Source organism: Myzus persicae, unplaced genomic scaffold (assembly GCF_001856785.1).
Source record: "Myzus persicae strain clone G006 unplaced genomic scaffold, MPER_G0061.0, whole genome shotgun sequence".
Taxonomy (NCBI): domain Eukaryota; kingdom Metazoa; phylum Arthropoda; class Insecta; order Hemiptera; family Aphididae; genus Myzus; species Myzus persicae.
In genome coordinates, this window is record NW_019103056.1 from 183,800 (window position 1) to 198,186 (window position 14,387).

A 14,387-nucleotide genomic window follows, 5' to 3' on the forward strand; every position below is an offset into this window, starting at 1 on the left:
GAATTTGTTTTTACCTCATTACCTCGTTATAATATGACTCGCCATTCGTATATAATGTACAAAATAATAACACGTGTCGAACAATCAATACGCCTACAAAACATTTCAAACCATCATCATCAACGACTCACGCAAAACTATAATAATAACACGCATTTACCTTCTTATTTTTTTAGTAATACCGTACAAAATTAACGTAAGAATTTTGTAAATAATTAGCGATCTCTGTTACAATTAGTTGTATATTTTGTATGCAATTATTCCAATGTATTCTAGTATTCTATTCATCTATTGCACGTCTTGTCCGCCTCCGTAATCTAAATCCTTAAAAGAAATAACTAAACAAATACAAATAATAAATCATTTTGGAAAAATTTGTCTTTATTATGTATCACAACAGTTTTAGATTACATAAACACAAATTAATATGCGAGTAGTGTCCAAATTCAATTCATCTTCCTTTTTTTCGCCTTCATTCCACTATCGAACTCTGAAGCCGATATAGCCTTATCGGATTTTCGTTTCTTAAACAGAGCACCACTGTCGGCCTTAGGAATTTTCCTTTGATTTCTGTAAAACAATAAAAGCAATTTTTAATATTTTCTCTATATACCTGCTATGTAAATACGAAAAATGTCCTAAACTCTTAAGTACGGTTGCTACAGTAAAAAAGTCGAATTCATTTTAACATGCGAAAAAATATTCAATTACGATGTGCATTGTACATAGGTATCGTCGTTGCCCAAACTAACCCCTTCTGCCGTGTTTCGAACTTTAGGTACCTTTATAATATCACAAACTCGCCGTCAACACAAAACACAAATATATATGTTATACACAGCAGGGAGTACAAGAGAAGAATTTTCATTTTAAATTCGTTTAAATTGTTATACCTCGACGTTTAATACCATATATAATATATATTGTTAAATTCTGATGATCGGCAAAAACATCTAATACAATCAAAAATATAAAATCCTTGAACCCCGTGTTCTTTGCGTTGGGTAGAATATATTATGTCTCAAATATAAAGACATAATATACCATAATATGGTGAAGTGGTGATTTAAGAACCATTCTCCAGAACCATACTCAAATTCCCCGATTACAGACTATTATATTATCAACATATAACCAATCACCTTCCCGGCAATCTAACTCGCCGCCTAAAAATAGGAAATGGGATGTCTTATAATATAAGAAAATTGAGTAAACATAGACTTCCGGAGTTCCGTCAACGACTTGCGTTTCTCCGCTCGTGCAGCATGCATTATTCTGCAGCGTGTATGCTCAATTAATTAATTTCTTTTTTGTACGGCATGTATGGATTGTATATTTTTCCTGAATAAAAAATTCGCATTTACGGCTGCAGTGACCCGCGCCACCGATTTTCACGGAGACGAGGCACATCGGCGACAACGTCAACCGGCTATAACGACATATACACGCAATGCGCATGATAATAATAACAGACTCATTATGTACCTATCGTACCTATACATATTGTTATACAGGGTGATTCACTAAGCATGCTACCCTCATGTTTTCCTTTAATAGTATTTTTTTGTTTAAATCCCGATTTTTGGAATTATTTACTCGAAGTCCACATTTTCGAGTAGATAGTTTTGAATACCTATACCTATTTAAAGAGTATCCTGTGACGATACAAACTTATTTTTCTAATGAGAACCAAACTTCTTACTGAAAATTGTTAAGCATATGATTTTTTTTTTTTTAATGTTGGTGTATTTATATCGAAATTTCAACGAGTAGTTTCTGCATTTTAAAAATGTATACACCAAGAATAATAGTCCTTAAATGGTCTCACAATAATGCAAAATAGATGGAACATTAATAATCCATGTAGTATATTATACTATATTAATATTATTTTTCAATCATAAAACGTCGAAGGATTAACATTAAACACTACAATTTTAAAATCATCATAACTATTTTCTAAACTCATTATCGTGGATTTCGTTTCGGTACACACAATGTTAAATAACTTAATAATAATCAAAGATTTCAAATTTTGGTGAAGATACATCAACACTTTCAAAAAAAGTTCTCCAACTAACAACTTACAGGGAAAAGAGCGTATCTCATATGAAAAAAAGAATTTAGTATTGCCACAGGAGACTCTAGGAGAAAATATAGATCTTAAGATGCACACAAAAATTCTAAAAATCGGGATTTAAATAAAAGCGTTATTAAAAGGAAAACGGGAGAGAGCATCTTGGTGAATCACCCTGTATATTTTTGAAACTTATCGAAACCCGTTTGTGGTTTCACGCAGCCAAAGTAAACTAGCTCCTGTGACGTCTGGTACGGCGCTCGCTCGCTTGCGGGAAACCGTAGAAAATTTAAATTGTCCGTGCAAAAGAGCCGATTAGTGGCGATTACTAAACATAAAATCGCCCCAGTGGTGGCGCGACCTAATTTGTAATTTCCCATACACTCTTACAACGATTGAGCTATATACCTCGAATAATCGAGCAGCAATTTGTCTTACATTATCCTATCAACCAAGTGTGGTGGGTTGGTGGCATGGCGGCGGCAGCGGTGACGGTCAAACGTGTAAAATCACTGTTTCGACACCTGCACCGATAACGGTCAAATCACAGAGTTACACAACTGAGAATGAGTACACATATCTGGGCAACGCGACCAGGACTTCATTTCAGGGGGTGCTAAGATTGCTATGAGTCCACAAACCCGAGGGATGGGCTCATATAATCCCCTCAAGACATCCATCAAATAATTCTCACCCCGGCGGGCCTCTTTAAAAGTTCTCTAGATTAGAAAATACATTTAGTAACCATATATATTATTCATATTTATATACATTTTAAATACACTAGTTGATTTACCCGACTTCACCCGAGGGTTAAAATTAATTAATATTTCTATATCATTTACGGTGTGCCTCAATTAAAATATATAATAAAATAATACAAACACAATTACTACGATTAACTTTATGATTCAGAACATAGTTTTGATGAATTAACACAAAAAACTGAAGTCAGATTCAACTGATGCTCAAAACCTAACATAAACCCAATATCGTTAAGATTGGTAGGTACTAAAACTATATAGGTAATCGTATGGATGTGTTTACATCAAAAATATGAGTACGTATAGAATTTTTTTATATTCTTGAAACAAGAACCTATTATTTTTTTAGTGAACTTTGAAATGTTAATTCGGTCAAACTGTAGTGGCACCTATATAAAACTATACACAGAGTATCTACAATCATTTTTGCAACAAAATTTTTTTGTAAAGCGTTTATTTTATTACATACAAAAATTAATTAAATGTTATATTTGTGCCTAATTAATAAATGTAATATTTATATTTTCTAGAATTACAACTAAAATATGTTAAGAATCCATACATGCTCTATCATTATCTTGCTGCTTACATTTAACTTGATCGTAGGAATACAATAATACAATATTATCTCACACTTTGAATAAAAAGTAAAAACTTTTTTTTTACATAGTGGATACATAGAAAATGTCGACATGCAACTACAATTTTGGGCCTTTGACAATAACATATTATAACGGAAATGGGAGCATGTCAGTCGACAGTCGTGAGTTTTACGTATAGGTACCACATAGTATAATCATGAATACAATTATGGGCCGTATTAAGTTGGGGGAAGAGGATGCGGCGTATATCCATTTGTTTTACACCCAATATGTATAAGACTTATATTATTATATTATCAGTATAGCTATAATTGTGATATGGTCGAGATCCAGTTGATAAATTAATGGACGACGAGCGAAGAGCGTCTCGAACAATAAATAAATTACTGTTTTGAAAGGCGCTTTTGTTGTGTGCCTGCGCTCGGCCGATGTTGACTATCATTATTAACAACCGCTGGATTAAGCACAACACCCAACACATCCTTTCACATACATGCGGCGCCGAGCATTACTGGTGATGTTTATTTTTCAAACGTTTCTCATCATTTTCTGAGGGGGGGTTACACCTAATATACTCACTCCGCACGCCCCGTACCGAAGAAATCCTTATTATACGGAAAACTTGCTCCGCGCAACGATGATCATTTATCAATACAATTTGCGCGTCAGATGCGAGTTATAAAACCAGGTACGTCGTCTTAATACCGAAATCTAATGTGGTGTTTCGTCGTTACAAACAACCGGTAACAATATAATAATGCGTCATACATGGTGGAATCGCACCCCTGCATTCGATTCGCCACATCAAATGATAATCGGAATAAGAAACCTCGTAAAAAAACTATTTCAATAAATAATAAAAAATATTGAAAAATTAAATTAAGAAATAAATAATCATAGTCAATAAATTAATTATTATTGTGCCGTTTTTCATACTTTGACAATAGTGTGAAAGCTTAAAATGTCATAAAATAAAACAAAATATTATTGCTTGAAAATAATAATATAAATATAAAAGTAAACTAAATTTTATTCAATTTTTTTATTTTCAATATTCAAATTTATCATATACCTACCTAGCTTGGTTTTTTAATTTTCATTAAATGATTCATTGATATTTGATTTTTAATTTTTAATAATTGTTCAACTTATATACAATATTTAAATACCTATATATTTATAATTAAATATTAATATTGTTGTACATATCCAACGTTTTCAAAATATTTATTCAAACTTCTACATTGAAAAATGTTGGGTGGATAATTTGCAGTGGCGTAAATTGGGTGGTGCAAATTTATATTTTTGCACCACCACAAAATCATAAAAACGTACATACCTATAGATTAAATTTTAAAAATTATACATTTCTTTATTAAACAAGTATCTATATAACTATAACTAAAACAAGGATTGTTTTAACTAATTATTAGGTACAACTATAGGTAAATCATTTTCTGGTGGTAATTTCCAAAGAAAGTGTACCACCAGAAATTGAGGCCAGTTTATGCCTATGGATAATATTGCAAATTCTGGAGATTAAATACAAGTATAATATTATAATATCCAGTAAGTGTTATTATAGTTTTTGAATTTGTCGATTAACACAATATATACAATTTTAATCTGATAATTTAACATGTTATTGCACTGCTTATTATAGTTTATAATGCATTACGATTATTATTATTACAATTGGTTTGATTAAATAATAGTTACATTGATATACACCTACACTTAATAAACAACAACGGCGTAATTATATAACCATTTCGTTTTTTAGCAAAGACTTTATTTGCGAAAAACACATCATGTAAAAAAAAATTACTAATCACACTGCAATGGTATATAACGCTAACGCTGATATAATATCGTCACAATATTTATACAGTATGATGATGCTTCAAAAAAAAAATTGTAAAATTTTTCTAAAATTTATTGATAAACTATAATAGGCCTAGGACGAGTGAAAAAAACCAACCATTGTCTCGGCATAATGTTTATTAGTCGTCAACAAAAGAGGATCGGAAAAAGGCCCCCGAACCATTTTAATCATTATAACACAATTGATGATGATGGTAATGATAATAATAATAAGTGAGGCAGCAGTTAATAACGTGTCTATATCTGCTGGTGCAGTATATAATATGTATCAAGTTCTACGCTATACAATAGTGATCGAGTGAGTATGTGCGAGTATCAAACAAAAGGGTGTGATGCGGCGATAATGATGAAAGGATTTTGTCAGACGGGAGCTGCGACCGATAAACACAGGACCGATGGGGGGCAGACTATGAGAACCCCTGCAGCTACCAGAATTTAAAAACCTTCTTCTCCGTGTATCTATACAGTATACATATTATATCCTTTTTGTGTTTAAATTTTTTTTCTTCCTCGCGCTTGCCTTATAAACAATGAGATTGTTGTTCGATTATAATCAGTGTGCGTCGAGAAATTAATAAGTTTTTAAACAGCGTCGACCCCGGCGGGCGGCGGCCGAAACGAATTTTAAATCCAACTCCGGGAATCGAAAATATCACGAAAAAACAATGTATACCTACCCAGTATGTATATCAAGTATAGGTACTATCAACGATCGACTTCGACAGGGTTCGTCTACGTATCTATGCATCGCACAAAACACACATACTATAATATATTAATATATTGGAGCTAATGGCGCAACATTACTATGCGTCAAAATGTGATGTTTTTTTTTTCATTTCAAAATATAGTAATGAATAAATATAAAATTATTTATTTTTGAATAGTCAAAAGCCGCATGTTTATTCCTACGAATTCTTTAATTTATGTTTCGCTATTTTTGTATTTTTAAGCGCGTGTTTCCTGCAACTTTCACATATTAAATAGAGTCATGTTTACATATGCCCATTCCAACATTTACTAAAATCTTGCAAGATATTTAAATCATTAAAAAAGTACATATTATAAACCAAAATAAACTTGACACATTTTTATTTTTATTTTAGTTGCTCAATTCTTCATGTGTATACAGATTTTAAATCATATACATATATTTATAATGAAAACATAATAAAGGTGGTGGGTGTCGAGTGTAGGTACCTCGTCATTTAGTCGGTCACTGTAAAGGATGTGTTAAATTTTAAATTTGAATTCAATGATAAATCATTGCTAACGAAAAACGGAAACTGAACGGAAACGATGTCAGACACTATTTTATGGATGTTTTATTATTTGTTTAATATATTACTATAAGTCATTTGTTTTTCTATTAGTAATACACTAGGTTGAACTTGTTTTTGCCAAAAAAAAAATCACATACATTATAAAATAATTATAATATTTTTATTTTTTAACATTAAGTCAAATACTGACGTACTCAAGTATGGTGTGAATAAGAACGTGGTATAAATATCTTAAAATTAGTCTAAATATTTATTAAATGTCATTTTGTACTACAATAATAAGAGGCAACAATTTAAGTCCCGACGATTTATGTTTTTTGAAATACAAAAATTTAACTAAAATCGTTATTTTTCGTTTCAATATATAGTTATTTGACAAATGATTATAAATGTGATATTGCAGTATTTTTTAATTCTTGCAGTAAGAACAACTTAAACGGAACACTACATAAAATTTTCAAGTTTTTTTACTAACGAACAAAAACTTCATCATGCATAAATCAATGATATTATTAAAAGATATTCATTAATCAAAAAAAAAATATTAAAAAATCGACAATTTTAAATATCTACAATTATAGCACAAAAAGAGTTTAAATACAAATATTTTGTGAGCATTTCAAGTATCAGGACGTATCAGGAATTAACTTTTGATCTCCACAATAGCCTCAAAATACAAACTAGATTACATTTACAACCAGAAATCTCCATAAAATTTAAGACCGTAGCATTTTTACTGATAAAAAGGTGAAAATTAAAACGACGAATAAAAATAATTGGGACTTATAGCTTTCAACTTTGTGGACAAAAATGATACTAATAAAGAAAAGTAAGAATTTTTTTTGGAAAAAATTTTATTTTTACGTCTTAAAATTGAGTAAAAAATATTTTCTAGATCTTTAATTCTTTTTGAAATAATGAGCATCTTACGTTAAATGGATCACTCGGTATAAAAGATGTGTTCTCCGGTCAAATGAGTTTACATACCGCGTGTTGGTAATAAACTGCTACAGAATTCCACACACTGCGGCAAATTACACGTTGTTAGAGAAGAAAAAATTATTGTAAGTGTCCAAGATCAAAATTACTGGTGATTTGTCAGCAGAAATTAACAAGGGAAATTAAGGGAAATAATTTAATGGGCTGCTGTGATATTGCCAAAAAAAAAATGAAACGCGTTTAGAAAGATTTATTCGGGTGCAGTTATATAATATTATATAGTGTTTTGTTGTAGTTATAATATCTATATCAAATCGAGACAAATATATAATTTAACCAGTTTGTCTATTATTGTACAACAGTGTGTTACCTGCATTTTTCTTCTCTCGCTTATTTATACCCAATTATATACGTACTATATAAATAGTTATATTGTATCGATAAATAAAGCGCATCGAACACGATGTACCTATATATAAATGTGAGTAGCAGGTGATAGGTATTCTGCTAAACGCCAAGTATAGAGATTGTAACATTTAACTAGGTATATACCTATAAATTAGTCTATTACTTACACTATATTATTAATTATTAACCCAGGACGACTGCCATAAGTTAATTGACTGATGATGATGATAAATATGATCGGACTAGGAAGATTATTGTATTATACAGTTTCATTGCATAATATACCGTTTGAATAGTTGCCAGGGAGTCTTTAAGACGAAGGGCAGATCAAAGGATTGGGGTGAGAGTTGATGCTTTAGAAGTTAACGGTATGTATAATATTATGTCTTTGATTATTTTTTTTTTAAGATTCGTTAAAATGTATAACTATAATAACTTTGTAAAGTTAAAAGTGTCCGTGGTAAGTGAAGTAATAGGTATATCGGTATCTCCATAAACAGCAGATTACCAGCTCCATCTAAAGGAACATATGATCGTATGAAAAGTAATTTTTTGGATTCGCTGCAAGATTTTACTATGTGTTTATAATCTATATTGTTTGTCGAATTTTCAGAATAGTTTTTATCGAATTTAGGATTATTATGTTGCACTATTTATCATGAGACATGCCTATATAATACACATACCTATTACCTACCAGATGAAAGAACCACTGTTTATTATTTTTCCCATATTGAATGTCAGTACAAATGGTTTATATACTAGATATACCTGGTCAGTGTAAACTGTAAATACATTGCAGAAATCGGTAATAATATTTGATACTATACAATTTCTTACAAAGATTTATAAATAATACACGCCAAAATAAGGATGATTTAAAAATACAACAAACTATAATAACATGTATTTGCTAATTCATTAGCAGTCTGATTAGTTGTTATAATTACGGTTACTCATCCATAAAACAAATAGCGGATGTAAAGTTTTTAACATTTTTTTTTTTAGAACTTTAGTGGGTGTTGATTAATGCATGATCGTATAAAAATGTTTTTTTAACATATGTCTTGTTGGTTTGAATATAATATATTGATGGTATAATAATAAAAAATCCAGACGACACAAATTTGATAATTATTACTTAAATATAACAAATATAATAACTATATTATAGAATACGTGTTCAACACACAGTGTTAGTCTTAACGACTAATATGTATTAGGTATATGATATGTAAGTATACCTAAATGTATATTAGATTCGTTAATAATTACACATTTAATTAATTCACGACAAAACCGATACAGCACGGTCTTAGTGTCTCATTCTACTGACTCTCGACGTAATAAGTGACATATTATGCATGTTTTTTTTTTTACCGAGACTGCCATAAGTTGTAACCTATATAGCTATTGATTGTATATACAATATACGAGTACCTACGTATGTCCAATGCCTATACGAACGATCTACATCAGTACAAAGATATTATAAATACATGCATGGTAAATTCATTATTAGAATACTTTCGTTTATATTTTTCAAGAGTTTATCATAATATATTATGGGTACGGTCGATGGAAAAAGGACAAGAAAAATGTTCCAATCGTCCTTGAAGATTATGTGGCGCATATGCGGTTACATAATCGGGAAACCCAAGGCGCACATCCAATCGGTAATTGGTCCGAGCCAAATAATTGGATATCTTATTGTTGTTTACCCTTCCTCCCCGGTACCCAGAGCCCGATTTTCCAGCTGAACCGCTCCGACAATAACAATTGACCTGTAACCAAAATCTTTTCAAGTACGCATCGCCTAGGCATTGTTGCTACAAACTGTAGAACTAATAACAAAATAAATAACAATCGGATCTCATGTTATATTATTATGACTTGCGACGACGGAGACACAATATCTATAATAGATCGTTTCAGAAACGTTTCATCTTCCAGCCGGAAAATTAAAAAAATAATCCTATGACGCAGCTTAAGACGTATAATATATTATGTATGAAATATATTATTACATCACGTTAAATCGGTAACAAGCCTGACAACAATACAATGTAATTCTTTTTCATTTTAAATTATATAGTACCTATACACAGTAATTTCTAAAATATGGGTACTTAAGTTTTTTGGTTATATAGGGTTATATTGTGTAAATATTATAAAGGAACATAATAAAAAAAAAAATCCTAATGACAAATAATAACGACGACAATATTTAACAAAGAATTAATAATAAACTGTTAAATATTTTGATTTATCACAAATCATAAATAAATAATGTAATTATTGAATGAAGTACGTAAAATGAACAACTGATACTGCGAATGAGTGTATAGATTTGAAGCATAACAACACAAAATTAAATACAAATAGTTAGTTAAAATTTAAAAATAAAAGTTTTAGAATTTTTAAATAAATATTTTACTAATAACTTTTTAGTTTTTGAGTAAACCACCAATAATGTCAACAACTGTGGTATTCAGATATACAACAATAAAAATACCACTAAAATAGTACAATTGTCTATACGTGAATTATATTTCAATATTTGTTAGAATTCGGCTCGGCGTTATAGTATCATACAAGACATTTCATTTTGTACAAAAACTGTTACAATTTCATATAAGTAAACACCTACGTATATTTCTAAGAAAAAATCAACAATGAAAACAAGACAGTAATTTAAATATATTGAAATCTATTTTGTGAAAATAATAAACATCAATAATTTTTTTTTTTTAATTCTTGTGACTTATACACTGCTGTATATTACTGAGAGCGTAATCACTCGTTGTCTAAATCGAACACCGTACGTCTGCACTACTAGATCCTGGACAATATTGTAAAAATGTAATCCGTTATGTCTATAATTTAATGCTGTGGTATTAAGAATATAATATGGTGGAAATATTTGTATTTTTTAACAATACGTACGAAAATATCGAGACGGATGTCGAATAATTTAATATAGGTACTATTGTTGTGATTTGTAACCATACGATATGTCGATATATCGTTACCGATTTACAGACGATTTCATTTTCTATCGCAAACAATTTTTATTTACATTGAATTTTCCATTTGTTTGTTAAAATACATGAAACAGTACAGACGCAGCAGTAGGTACTACCTATATAGTTTATACAACAATATGCAGGTAGTATAGAATCCATCATCTTAGCCAGGAAAACAAATTAAGAGTAATTTTTCAGTAAGCTGAACACAATAATCATACTACAATCATTTACACAATGGAAAGTGGTGTGTTTGAAGGAAAACCGTTCCATTTTCACACTTTTGCTGTCGTCCTTTGTGTTTGAAATCGATTATCACACAGTTCGGAACAATCAGGCACTTAAGAGAAAAACGGTGCAAATCTTCCGGCCAGAAAAATGAATATTTGTTAACATTCAGTTTCGAGTCAAATAAGTAAAGCCGTACACATTAAATCAGTACCGTGAATATTTTGATTGCTAACATCCTCCCTCCTCTCGCATGTTTTTCTTTCATTATTTTAATTCCTAAAAATAGTTGCAGTAACGTACATAATATTAAAATATAATTCTAAATGTTCTAATTTATTTAAATTGTCTTGGTGTGATACCACATTGGTACCCTTGTTTAATAGACTATGCCTAATAGTGGTTTACTTAAATACGCCCAAGGTCTAATCGCTTATTATTCTTAAATTTTTGATTAACACATAAAATATATTATTTATTTATTGCAAATATTAAAGTACTGCAATTTGATTACCTTGAATATAATATGACATAACTAACAGCAATCTATAATGAAACATTTTAAGGCCAAAAATAGTTTCACTTAACGTTCACAACACTAACAATCGTATCTTATGAATCAATTACCTGAACCAAAGAACATAAAATGTTTAAAAAATAAACTTAAGAGTTGTATTTTCAATAATAATTTTCCAGTCCACCAGACCTTAACAATATTACAACTATAACTGGACAAATCATGAGAGGTTGTGAAAAATCATTTCAAATTAAACAAAATTCAGTCAAATAATTATCATTATTGGGCTAAGGTAAACAACATTAGGTATAATTAATTGTACGTGATTGCATATTTTTTTAATGTTAAAGGCTGTAAATTAGAAATGTTATGTATCTAAGAAATAAAATACTTTTCAGAGGGTTGTAAATGTATACAAACAAATTTTAACTCAAACTTCTCAGTAATTTCAAAATTATATATTAATTTATTATTCCTACTGACCAGCTTTAAACTTAATTACAAAAATCTACAAATTCTCTACCAAGGTATTGAACTTCATTTTTCAATTTTCTCTACATATTAACAAGCAATTAACTATACTTAAAAGTTAAAAAAAATGTTTTGCTATTCAACTAAATTATTCTTATACTATAATAACACTAATATATATTATATTATATTATTACACTAATAATTAAATTGTTAAACTTAAATCTCTTTTGGTATCCAACAGATGTTTAACATACCACAGGTTGTTATTAAAATTAAACCCACTTATTATTTATCTTTTTTAATAAATTAGTTTTTATACTACTGAGTTTGAGTATAATATTAAAATGTATTAAAATAAATGTTATGCATTTAACATTGTTTTATAGTTAATAGATTATGAAAAATTCTTAATTTAATTTAACTTACCTAAAACTAAAGATGTATCAATATTTCTTTTTTTTTAATTGTTATGATATCAAGTACAAATAATATAACTGATAACTGACATTGTACTTCATAAAATAATAATGAAATAATTGTATTGTATAGACATTATTTCTATATTTTTAACACTTTTCTTAAGTTTGGTTTCATTATATTTAAATATTGATATATCTTTATTCTGGTTTGATTTAATTATAATAAAATGCAGTGGTCAGGAGTAGAGAGCTAATTGTAGAAATGCTGTAGTAGTGCTACTTTGTTTGAAGCGATTGATATAGTGTTGTTACAATACACCTAATGTAGCAAAATACTTTAGCCGGCTAGAAATTTCCTGTTAAAGTAGCAAAGTAAATTATTTTGTCGCTACCTCCAACTTATTTGGTGATAGTATGATCATTATTATATTTATTTATATTAAAATAATGAGTGTATAAGCGATTTTTTTGGGTTTAATTCAAGATTAACTTGTGCAGTTAAATCCCGTCCAGTGATCAAATGTTAAATCAGTATACTAACTATAAACTACCAATTTTCAATTAAAACATTTAAAAAAAATGTAGCACAAAAGTAGTACTCTAACGCAATAACAATAGCGTTTAAAGGAAGCGCACTACATTTTTTGGGGGAGTAACTGTAGCGTTAGCATGCTACAAAAAAACCAGTAGCGTCCCGACCACTGATAAAATGTTTATGTAATAAGTGAATAAGATTTACTAACTTCATTCTAGGATCTTTCTTTGGTTTACCAATTCCTCCAATTATTCTTGGTGCATCTCGTATAGCAAAACTCTTAGCGTAATGACCAAGATGGCAATCTTTGAAGTTAAAAACTTCTCGACTAGTTTTTGGATAACTTGCATAAGATCTAACCCATGACTTGAAAGCTGTAATGCAAAATTAAATAGTAAATATTTCAGTATTTAATAATAGTGAAAATCTAATGAACATTTATGAATTATTATTTAATGTTACATGTTACTCAATGGTTTAAAATCCATTGAGTTATAATACTTAAGAGGACACTACCCATGCATTTATTATCTTAGTCTTCCACACAAATGACATGGCAAATTTTGTTTAGTTTTGATATTAGAGTGAATTGACCTAAAGTCAAACTTTTAAATTAGAGCATTAGCCATGATAAAGTGTCATTGATTTTTCAATATTTTAATTTTCAAGCATGATATGGGTATGTGAAATATCACAAATTAAAAATGCTCAAATCTCCCTTGAACATTAAAATATTGAATAAAAGCTGACACTTAAGCATGAATAATATTGTTACCTGAACGTTTGATGATGCGTTATAATATCAAAATTAACAGCAGACTAATGAAACATGTAAACAAAAATTGACTATGAAATATGTTTGTAAAACTAAGACAGCAAATGCATGGGCAGAGCTATAATATGTTCAAACTTATTAACACTGAAATAGTATGTGTATTTTCCAGATTGTATTTTAACTTGTGTGTTGATACAAAATATACAAGTCAAGTATTAAAATTATTATATTATGATCATCAGTAGTATATGCATGATTTCAGTTTGGTTAGGGTTCTACCTCATATTGATCATAGACAATGGGAGGGGGTTTCATCTCATTTACATAATTTTTTGCAAAACATTTTTTAAATAATTGTTTAAGATAAATTATAGGTTTGGTCTTGAATTTAATCTGCATTAAGAGTATTAAACTTAGTCATCTATAGAGACTTTTTTGGTCATAATAAATTATAAT

The 14,387-nt window shown here is 29.5% G+C and overlaps 1 protein-coding gene across 1 annotated transcript in view; it reads right to left on the minus strand.

Moving 5' to 3' along the window:
• Window positions 1-360: 360 nt before the first annotated feature.
• Window positions 361-14,387, minus strand: part of LOC111033688 (probable ATP-dependent RNA helicase DDX31) — a 20,354-nt gene continuing 6,327 nt past the window's right edge. The window contains exons 8-9 of the mRNA XM_022314558.1: window positions 13,365-13,542; window positions 361-570 (exon numbers count right to left, since the gene is read on the minus strand). Of these exons, the coding sequence (XP_022170250.1) occupies window positions 447-570; window positions 13,365-13,542 (302 nt within the window). The 3' untranslated portion in view covers window positions 361-446. The remainder of the gene's footprint in view (window positions 571-13,364; window positions 13,543-14,387) is intronic.